This window comes from Thermobia domestica, chromosome 13 (assembly GCF_964235325.1).
Source record: "Thermobia domestica chromosome 13, izTheDome1.hap1.1, whole genome shotgun sequence".
In the NCBI taxonomy this organism is placed as follows: Eukaryota; Metazoa; Arthropoda; class Insecta; order Zygentoma; family Lepismatidae; genus Thermobia; species Thermobia domestica.
In genome coordinates this window covers 38,428,221-38,439,573 of record NC_137466.1, presented here as the reverse complement: position 1 = coordinate 38,439,573, position 11,353 = coordinate 38,428,221, and the positions used below count along the sequence as shown (strand labels likewise).

The 11,353-nt window shown below is 39.5% G+C and overlaps 2 protein-coding genes across 2 annotated transcripts; both read right to left on the bottom strand.

Moving 5' to 3' along the window:
- Nucleotides 1–319: 319 nt before the first annotated feature.
- Nucleotides 320–979, bottom strand: LOC145667563 (uncharacterized). The gene has a single exon (XM_081735035.1). It carries the CDS (start codon nucleotides 977–979, stop codon nucleotides 320–322), a length of 660 nt encoding a protein of 219 aa, XP_081591161.1.
- Nucleotides 980–1,011: 32 nt separating this feature from the next.
- LOC145667562 (uncharacterized) lies at nucleotides 1,012–5,518 on the bottom strand. Its single transcript, XM_081735033.1, has 3 exons — nucleotides 5,233–5,518; nucleotides 2,975–5,035; nucleotides 1,012–2,822 (listed from the first exon to the last, which is right to left on the bottom strand). The coding sequence occupies exons 1-3, from the start codon at nucleotides 5,516–5,518 to the stop codon at nucleotides 1,012–1,014; spliced, it is 4,158 nt and encodes a 1,385-aa protein (XP_081591159.1).
- Nucleotides 5,519–11,353: the final 5,835 nt, after the last annotated feature.

Genomic DNA, 11,353 nt, shown 5'->3' with positions numbered 1-11,353 from the left:
CGTCATATTGAGTGAGCTATTGAGACATTTTTGCGAAACAACGAAATGAAACCATGATTTCCCTAAAAAATGGTTGAGGTCCCATGTTAAATTGAACACCAATATTCCGGCCGCTGTGGCTCACTCCTTCTCCCTCTTAACGGTTGTCTTTGGGGTGAAAGTTGGAAACCGGGACTGTTTACAAAAAAATGCATTCCAATGCCATCTTTGGGTCAAGAAAACACACTATTTTGGAAGGGAAATAAGAAAATACTAACATACTCCCCCCTCTTGGTCGGATAGCGACCAACAAACAATGAGACATTTTTACACATAATTGTCACTGATGGGAAGAAACTGGGGAAGGTAATGGAACCAGTTTATTCACTGCACGTTTGTAAATGCTGCTTGCAGTTCGTACAGTAACAACTCTCACTAGCGAGTCTTTACCCAGATGCACTTCTTCAATTACACCTAAGCGCCATGATAAAGGAGGAATGTTTGCTTCCTTCAACAATACGATAGTACCTGGGGTTATATTGTTCTTTTGGAAATACCACTTGTTTCTCTGTTGGAGTCCGTTCAGGTATTCCTTCGACCACCGCTTCCAAATCACTTGTAAATATTTTTGTGTTTGCTGCCAACGATCTAGTCTGTTGTTAGGGAGGTCAGTTATGTCTGGCTCAGGGATAGAGGTGAGAGGTTGGCCTATTAGGAAATGACCAGGGGTTAAAATATCTGTATCGCTAGGGTCATCGTTCATTTTTGTTATAGGACGAGAGTTGAGACACGCCTCAATTTGCGCTAAGAGCGTACAAAGTTCTTCAAAGGTCAATGTCGCGCCCTTTGTAGTTCTGACGAGATGATGCTTCATAGATTTCACTCCTGCCTCCCACAATCCCCCGATGTGCGGAGATTGCGCCGGGATGAAATGCCATTGTATGCCTTCCGAAGATGTGAACTCCTCCACCCCTTTACGAAATGTATCTTCTCGTAACATCTGGTATAATTCTTTAAGCGCATTATTTGCACCTACAATGTTTTGCCATTATCGCTGTAAATATTACTGCATTTGCCTCTTCTTGCTATGAATCTTCTCATTGCTGCAAGGAAAGATTCGGTTGTGAGGTCACTGACCGCTTCCAAATGTATGGCTCTTGTAGACATACAAACAAATACTGCTATATAACATTTTTTGAGCGATTTGCTTCTGAAAGTTGATTTAATGTTTATTGGCCCTGCATAATCGATCGCACAATTCAAAAACGCTGGTGCCGGCCGTACTCTATGAGATGGCAATTGTCCCATTTGTTGAGTTATAGGTGATGCCTTGAGACGAACACATGTCACACAATGATGAATAATTTTCTTTGCTAATTGACGACACTTAGGGATCCAGTATCGTTGACGCACAGAAAATACTAATAATTGTAACCCAGCGTGAAGATGTCTTTTATGCTCATTTTCCAAAATCAGTGTTGCCAGATGCGAATTTGAAGGAATAATGGCTGGATGCTTTCCTTCATAGGGAAGGTTACTGTTTTCTAACCTTCCACCCACTCGTAGCACTTGATTCTCATCCAGTAGAGGGCACAAATTTTTGAGAGGGCTACGTGCTGAGACTTGACGACCTGCACTAACGTCCTTGATTTCTTGTTTATATTCCTTTTGTTGCACTAATCTGATGCACAGCTGTAGCGAATTGTTTAATTCACTCGTTGATAGACTGCCTTTATTTCGCTCGTTTCCTCTTCTTGCATTGTGAATGAAACGGCGACAATAAGCTATCACTCGTACTAACTTCGTTAGTCCGGAAAACTTGCTGATGACGTCATCCTGAGGCTCTTGTGTAGTCAAAGCTACAACTGTTTTTTCTCTTGCTTCGGGAACGTCCTGAATGCTGGATTTCATTCTTGAAGAAGGCCATGTGTCTTTGGGCTGTGACAACCATGGAGGCCTCTCCCACCAGATTTTTCGGTCCTGAATGGAAGCAGGTTCGACACCACGAGAGATCATATCCGCTGGGTTGTCTGCTGATCTGCAGTGTTGCCAGTCGCTGATTTGAGTCATGCCCTGTATTTGGGCAACTCTGTTCGCAACAAATGGTTTCCATCTTGTGGGCGGTGACGATAACCAAGCAAGCACTATTTGGGAATCAAACCACAAATAAATGTTGTCTATCTTGTACTGTAGCACAGGCAGAATTTTATGAAGCAAAGTTGCGAGTACCAATGCTGCACACAATTCTAGACGGGCTAATGTGATTTTCTTTAGCGGTGCTACTCGTGATTTCGCACACAGCAATTGTGTTTTTGTTTGACCATTTTGATTCGTTGATCGTACGTAGATACATGCTCCATAAGCTGATTCGCTGCTGTCCGCAAACCCACATAGTTCAATACTGACCGGTTCTCCTTCCACTATAACGAAACGATCTACTTGAATATCCTTAATGAATGCTAATTGCTGCTGCAAGTGTTGCCATCTTGCGTGAAGTTCCGGCGGTAGTTCATCATCCCATGTGATTGGTTCTAACCACAATCTTTGCAGAAAACACTTGTATGTAATTACTACTGGGCTTATCAAACCTAGTGGATCAAAGATAGTCCCTACTACAGATGCCACCTGTCGCTTGGTGATACTACTTGAATTTGCAATGATGTCTGCTGGCCGATGTTTAATGAAAAATTTGTCCTTGCCTGGATGCCAGGATAGACCTAATGTGTTGACGCCCTCCACATCTTGAAACTGGATGGGAAATTCAATTTCTCGATTTTCTGACGGAATGGCTTCCAACAAAGCTGCACTATTTGAACACCATTTTCGTAAGTTGAATCCTCCCCCTTGAAGCAAAGAAATGAGTTCTGCTTGTAGCCTTAAGGCCTCCTCCGTGCTGCTCGCGCCGCTTGCGAGATCGTCCATGAAAAAATCTTATTTAATATTTTCGATGCCTGAGGGAATAGGTGTGATTTCTCTTCCGCCAGCTGTTGCAAACATCTTGTAGCTAAAAATGATGACGAAGCCATGCCATAGGTTACGGTCTGAAGCTCGAATGTTCGAATTGGTTCTTCAGGTGATCTTCGCCATAGAATACGTTGCAATGATGTGTCATCGGGATGTACTCTAATGGCGCGATACATTTTCTCTACGTCAGCCGTAAACACTATAGGGTGGGCACGAAATCGCAATACAATGGAAAACAGATCTTGCTGCAACGTAGGCCCCACCATGAGAATATCATTTAGTGACTTGCCACTTGTAGATTTAGCTGATGCATCGAACACTACACGAACCTTCGATGTGGTACTGCTGGGTTTGAACACGGCGTGATGTGGTAGGTAAAAGGCTGCTCTTTTGATTTCTTCTCTTAACTGCGATTCTTGAATTTCTTTCATGTGTCCCAATTGCTCATATTCCTCAAGAAAATTTACATATGATGTTTGTAGCTCGGATTGACGCTGTAGTTTCCGCTCCAGTTGCTGTAGTCTTACTGTTGCTTGTTGCAATGAGTCACCAAGTACAGATCTGTCTTCACGCAATGGCAAACGAACCACAAATTTGCCTGTCGCGTCTCGCACGAAATTTTTCTGGAAATGCGTTTCACATGCTGACTCTTCGGCGGTCCGAGGGTTGGTGAACACTTCTTCCAGCTCCCAAAAACGACGTAGTTGATCGTGAAGATAGTCTTCGGTTCTGGTGAAGAATGACGTCACTGGACTGTTTCTGTGGCATTCTGATGGGATGCTTCCTGCGATGACCCAACCCAGCTGTGTGTCTTGTAGCACCGGAAGCTCTTCTCCCAGCAACTTCCGTTCCGCTTTGAGTATCCTGAAAAATACTTCCGCACCCAACAACAAGTCGATCTTCCCTGGAACATTGAAAGTGGGATCCGCCAGTGCTATATTCTTCGGGATTTTCCAATTTTTACAGTCCACTCTTTCCGCCGGTAAATTTCCAGTGATGCGTGGCAACACTGAACAACTGATGTTTGCCTGATATGACGTCACCATTGACTGTAGTGCGATGTCAACACAAAACCGTGCTTCTGACGCAGCATCGTTTATGCCTTGAATGGGCATGTATCTTCTATGCTTCTTGAGACGCAGACGCTGGACCAATGTCTCCGAAATGAAGTGGCTTTGGGATGCGCTGTCCAGAAGGCCCCGACATGTAATCCACTGTCCATTGCTGTCCCTAACCTTCACCATGGCCGTGGAGAGTAACACCTGTGACGTATGCAACCCTTTAAGTGTGCAATATGAACCCTGAACATTATCTTGCTCCTCTTGGGATCCATTGGGCGTGTTGCTGCTTCTGTTATTTTCTGTCTTTCTTCCCTCTGAAGACGATGACGCGCTTGATTGTTTATTATAATGCACCAATGTATTATGCTTTTTGCCGCATTTTTTGCACAAACTCGATTTGCATTCGCTTGCTCGATGATTTTCCCGCAGACAGTTAATACAGAGATTATTCTTGCGAACACACTCACTCTTTTGTTTGTCACTCGCTTTAATAAATGATTGGCATGCAAATATAGGATGAGCTTCCTTGCAAAACTGGCATGCACGAGAAACTGTGGACACATACGCCTTCGTATGATTGCCCTTAACACCCTTTGTTTGCGATTGATGTATTCTTGCCCCCTTTACTTCACTTGTGTTCGCACTTATTGTTTCCAACCCTTGACATCTTTTCTCCAAAAATGACAGGAATTCGTCAAGCGTGGGAAATGGTGTTTCAGTTTTGCGTAGTTCCCATGCTTTTCTACTGCTACTGTCTAATCGTGCCACAAAGTGTTGAATAAGAATGATGTCTAATAGCTGACCATCTGTTTTGAGCGCTTGTAATGCATTCATGTTGCTTGCCGCAGTGTTTACAAACTCCCTGAGTTCTGCTGCGTTTTCTTTTTGCACCTGACGAATATTAAGGATCTCTTGAATGTACGATGCAGCTATTAGTGGTTTATTTGAGTACCTGTCTGCCAGTAATTTCCATGCTACAGTGTAATTTGCTTCTGTGATAGGCAGATTTTGTACCAATTTTAGCGCTTCCCCTTTCAAAGATGATCTCAAATACTGCAGTTTTTGAATAGCGGCAATGTCTTTATTATTGTGTATGAGTGACCTGAATGTGTCTTCATAGGGAAGCCACTGTTTGTAATCCCCGTCAAAGTGAGGAATCTGAATCGCAGGCAACTTGATTTGTGTGTGTGTGTATTAGCTCTTGATGTGTCATGATCTGAAGACTGACTCTTGTGTTCTTGTTTCGACAGAAGCGTTTGTAATTGTGCCTTTACACCGAAATACAAGTTTTCGATTTCTACCCCTGTGTTGTCTGTATCATCCTCTTGTTCGATTTCAATGGCATCTTGTATTTCTTGCAGTTTTAACCACACCCTGTCCAGATGCTCCACCCGTGCTTTAATGTCTTCCACATTTTGTTGGGCTTCATCAAATTCATTTATAAATGTCTGTATGCGCGAAATTTTCCCTTTGTACGCAGCGCGTTGGCGTAGCAGGCGTTGTGTCTCACTCATTTCTAAATTTGATTTAAACAAGCAAGGAAAATAAAGGATGAGCCAGATAAATACTTACTGACCTTTGGTTGCAAAGCTGCTGTCTGGATACTGCTCTGCTGCTGCAATCCTGGACCTCTTCTCTCCGATCTGGTTGTGATGTGGCACCACCGCACTGACAACGACGCGCGGGAAATGCTTTACCCGACGCTCACGTATGACGCCATACTGTTTTTTCTAATGAACTGAATTAATTGGTCCACTAAAACTGTCAACACACTAACTAGTTCTAGCTCCACTCGCGTATCCGGCCCTGGTAGGACCAATGTTGTTATGTTTGGTATGTCTGGTTGATTAGCAATAGTTGGAGGACCACTGTTAATTTATAACAGAACTGTATTTCCATAGGAGGTTCATCCACGGATACGCGAGTTGAATAATGATCGCATTCGCATTCAATAGTAATTCAATTTATCATATATATAGTAAGTGGAATAACAAATATAAATCAATTAAAGAAACATATGATTGTAGATTAATAAAGTTAACTAAATAATAGTTAATAAAGCTAACTTGAATCTATTGTTTCACTTGATCGATTGTTTTTGTTTGTTTGTTTTATAATTGAAACACGAAATTGACGTGGTAAAAACACATTGTCTTGCACTATTGCACTTAAATAATAATAATTTATGCTGATTGTTCTTGATACGCAATTGTTTGATAGATTGTTTGTCTATGTTAAATGCTAATTTCACGCACACACAAACACTCGCGCACTGGCCATCTCTGCTCACTTCTGTTCCTCGCGACGAACCCTCTTCGCTCCGGCGAGGACACTTCTTCTTCCCCCTTCTCTCTTCCTTAACGGTTGTCTTTGGGGTGAAAGTTGGAAACCGGGACTGTTTACAAAAAAATGCATTCCAATGCCATCTTTGGGTCAAGAAAACACACTATTTTGGAAGGGAAATAAGAAAATACTAACATACTCCCCCCTCTTGGTCGGATAGCGACCAACAAACAATGAGACATTTTTACACATAATTGTCACTGATGGGAAGAAACTGGGGAAGGTAATGGAACCAGTTTATTCACTGCACGTTTGTAAATGCTGCTTGCAGTTCGTACAGTAACAACTCTCACTAGCGAGTCTTTACCCAGATGCACTTCTTCAATTACACCTAAGCGCCATGATAAAGGAGGAATGTTTGCTTCCTTCAACAATACGATAGTACCTGGGGTTATATTGTTCTTTTGGAAATACCACTTGTTTCACCATATTGAGAAGTGGTAGAATAATTGTAAGAAAAATGGACAATGAAATAATGGAGCATGAATCAAATAATAGTGACAACGGTGAAACTAGTGTAACACCAGGATTGACATCGGAAGACCGAATCTTGTTAGCTTTACAGCGACAATTGATTCAGATGTCTACCGAGATAAAGCAGACCATAGAACAGAACTCCGAAAAATCCAATAAGCAATACGAAGAATTAAAGCAGACGATAAAACATAACTCTGAAGAATTAAGTAGACGAATAGAACAGAAGTCTGATGAATCTAACAAGCAATATGAAGAATTAAGTAGACGAATGGAACAGAAGTTTGACGAATCTAACAAGCAATATGAAGAATTAAGTAGACGGATAGAACAGAAGTCAGATGAAACGAGACAGACAATTGTCCAGGTGGTGAATGACATATCCTCACAGTTCGAGGAAAAGTTAAAAAGAATATCCGATGATTGTCAGGAGAAGCACAATCACCAAAACCAAGAAATCAGTGCTGTAAAAAAAGATTTAGAAGTAATAGAATCTTCCGTTCAACAGCAAAAGATCCAGGTCATCAACAATTCTAACAACATACGTGTAAATACGCAATTGTTAGCTACTATACAGGAAGAGATTAGAACGCTACAGGTTAAGGACAACACATACCGTAATAACTTGGGTAGTGATCGCTTGGAGTTTCCCCACTCACCAGTGATGAACTCACCTTCGCCGGGGTCTGATGAGGATATTATATTGGAAGAAAGTTATCCGAAGAGTACAGATGGGCGAAACATAGATGGTGTAACGACACATCACGTAATGGATAGGAACTATCACTCAACAAGTACACGGAATGATAAAAGGAAGGTAAAATTAAGTGTTAAGATGAGTGAAATACGAGCTATGAGCAAATTCAGTGGTAAGTGTAACGAGAATGCTACTTCTTTCTTAGAAAAATTCCAGGACGAGTGCAATATTATGTGTATAGATAGATCACAATATATGAAATTAATCCCTCATGTATTACTCCCACCTTGTTCATTATGGTTTAAAGCAGTACGTGATCACATCAGTACATATGAGGAATTCAAAGCGGCACTAATCGCAAATTATGAAAATGACTTTTTGCTGGCAAATAGAGATGCCACCATTAGAAATCAACACTTCAATCCTCGATTGCATAAATCTGTTGTAGAGTTTGTTGTAAATACATACAACGAATTAAAGGTTGTTAATCCATTGCAATCGGAATCGAGAATAATAGCATCGATTCGAAATTTGCTTCCATTTAAGTTACAGCAGATCTTATTTTCCACACAGTGTATGAGTTTCAACCATTTATTAATGCTTGTCCAATGCTATGAAACTCAATACCATGCTATGAATCAACAAGCAGGAATGGGTAAAAATAAGAATAATTCTGATCATTTGGTGCCTGTTCGGAATTTAGATATCCGAAGTGTGAATAATACGAAACCTAACCTAAGCCGAGTATATTCTAGCAATCAAAACGGACAAAATAGGCAAAGTTATGTAGTGAATCAGCCTAACCTAACTAATCATGGTAATCATGATGTCAGATCACCCAACACAAGTAGATATAAAAACAACCGAAGTACTGAGCGAAATTACAGGAATACAACGAACTACGTGTATAGACGTAATTGGAGAACAAGAGATGGCATTTCATATCAAAATCAGAATCACGACGTAATACATGTACAAAATAGTACAGAACCTAATCACGATTGTGCAGTACAATGTACTTTATTAGAATCGTATGCAAGTACGAACGTAACCTGATTACCGTTAATGAAATTAGGTTAAATTTATATCAGTTATAGATTCTTATGAATTTTTATTTTTAAGTTTATGTGTTAATATCAATAACGAAAACGATTCTTATAAATACTTGAAGTGCTTAAATAGAGTTTTAGGTAGACTGGAAAGTTAATTTTCAAATGATTTTTATTCTTTCTTGTTAATATGAAGAATTATAATTTAATTCATAAATGATTAAAAGCAAAGATTATTTATATTAGATTGATTTGTGTTGAAAACTTAATTGTCAAAGATTATGTTAAGAATAAGATCCATTCTATAAAACTAATTATTCAACGACTATCTTGAATGAGATTCTTCTATGTTTTGATACCTTAGGAATCCAATGTTTATTTTAAAACATCTAACTTATTTATTATATAATGCGCCCTGACTATTTGTAACTCATGTTTGTCCTTTACGATTTTTGAATTCGCACCCTTCAACGATTAATTAAATGAGCAACGATATTTTTAATAAGAAAATATAATAATAATATAGTGAATAATAATGAAATAAATATAATTATTGTAATAAAAGATAAGTATTGATCAAGTGTAAGATTTGTTAAAAATATATATATGTGAAATGTAATGAAGAGATATACGAGGTGCGATCAAAATGTGATGGACATATGCAATGTAAGAACACTATTGTAAACGGACCAGTGGTTCTTGAAGATAAAAGCCAAGCTTACTCATGACTTTTATATTCAGTCCAATTGTCGGGCGACATTTTATATAACAAAATACTTTGGATTGAGTAATAATTACCTGTACCTTGGGCAGAAAGTGCTCATACATGTGCACTATACTTAGTAGAATGTTAATTTCATATTAACAAAAGAAGAATGTTTTTAAGATATGTAAAGTATTATTATGGGATAGTTGTTGCTATGTACATGTTTATGGATACCTAGTCAGCAAGTTTGTGTGCTTGACAGTTTTAAGGAAAAGATATTATAAAGTATATCAACTAATAAACCATTTTTAACACCGTTCACCGACTTTATGATTCTAATAGTAAAGGTGAGAATAATAATATATAATTATAATTATTGAAGCTAATTTTTACAGGCAAAGAAATACTACCACTCGAAATTTGTATATCTTACTTAGCCGAACCAGGTTAACGACTATCCAGTGATAAGTCGTTGTAGTACACAGCCGATTACCTAAATTGCAAAACATTTCAAGTCCATTTTTCTTCATATTTTCCGTTCTTTTACCTGTCGGCATTTATGTTCTAAGGGCTATTCACTTGCTTAATATTACATCTCAATTCCAACTATATTTTTTTTAATACAAAATAATTTCAGCTGAACAGAATAACAGCTAAGACTAAGGTTTCGTTTCTTCCTCCTGAAATAAAAAGTTTACGTCCTGAATACTCAATTGGATTTGTAATTAAGCTCTAGAATTTAAGCCCTTTACGGAATAGCTAGTAATTTGCAAATGACATTAGAAACAGAGTAATCGAAATTTTATTTCTCTTTGGTTGCAGTCAAAAAGGGTTACGTAATTTAAATGTTTGGCATTTACACTTGGAGAAAAATTACAAAAAGTAGTATTTCCAAATTTACTTCTATATATTTATGATTTTCCCATTTCTACCGTAGCTAAATTCTTCATATTCTAAAAGTTCGAAGATTTTCCTAACTACTTCATGCAGGTGGTGTTCAATGTCTGTCTGGTCCTGGTTCCTGGTCAATTCCCTGCTCGAATTCCAGCTGGACTTTCCGCACGACAATGTCCTAACTACCCTTTCTGTGGCCCCACTCCACAAGAAGCAATCAACTACAGAAGAGTCCAATCTTATTCTACTGTTCCTGCTACCATTGGATCCTCTGGCTACGGTGAATATTCTTCATACACTTCAGGAGCAACGGGTAACTTTGGAGGAGTTGGTCTCGGAGGAAATTATAGCAGCGTGAATGCTGCTGCTGCAAGATATCCAGCAGGAGTTAATCCAGCTGCTTGTCCTAATTATCCTTTGTGCTAATAGAAGCATTCTTTTCATAGAAGAGTCCAATCTTATTCTACTGTTCCTGCTACCATTGGATCCTCTGGCTAGGATGGATATTCTTCATACACTTCAGGAGCAACGGGTAACTTTGGAGGAGTTGGTCTCGGAGGAAATTATAGCAGCGTGAATGCTGCTGCTGCAAGATATCCAGCAGGAGTTAATCCAGCTGCTTGTCCTAATGATCCTTTGTGCTAATAGAAGCATTCTTTTCATAGAGGAGTCCAATCTTATTCTACTGTTCCTGCTACCATTGGATCCTCTGGCTACGATGGATATTCTTCATACAATTCAGGAGCAACGGGTAACTTTGGAGGAGTTGGTCTCGGAGGAAATTATAGCAGCGTGAATGCTGCTGCTGCAAGATATCCAGCAGGAGTTAATCCAGCTGCTTGTCCTAATTATCCTTTGTGCTAATAGAAGCATTCTTTTCATAGAAGAGTCCAATCTTATTCTACTGTTCCTGCTACCATTGGATCCTCTGGCTACGATGGATATTCTTCATACACTTCAGGAGCAACGGGTAACTTTGGAGGAGTTGGTCTTGGAGGAAATTATAGCAGCGTGAATGCTGCTGCTGCAAGATATCCAGCAGGAGTTAATCCAGCTGCTTGTCCTAATTATCCTTTGTGCTAATAGAAGCATTCTTTTCATAGAAGAGTCCAATCTTATTCTACTGTTCCTGCTAACATTGGATCCTCTGGCTACGATGGATATTCTTCATACACTTTAGGAGCAA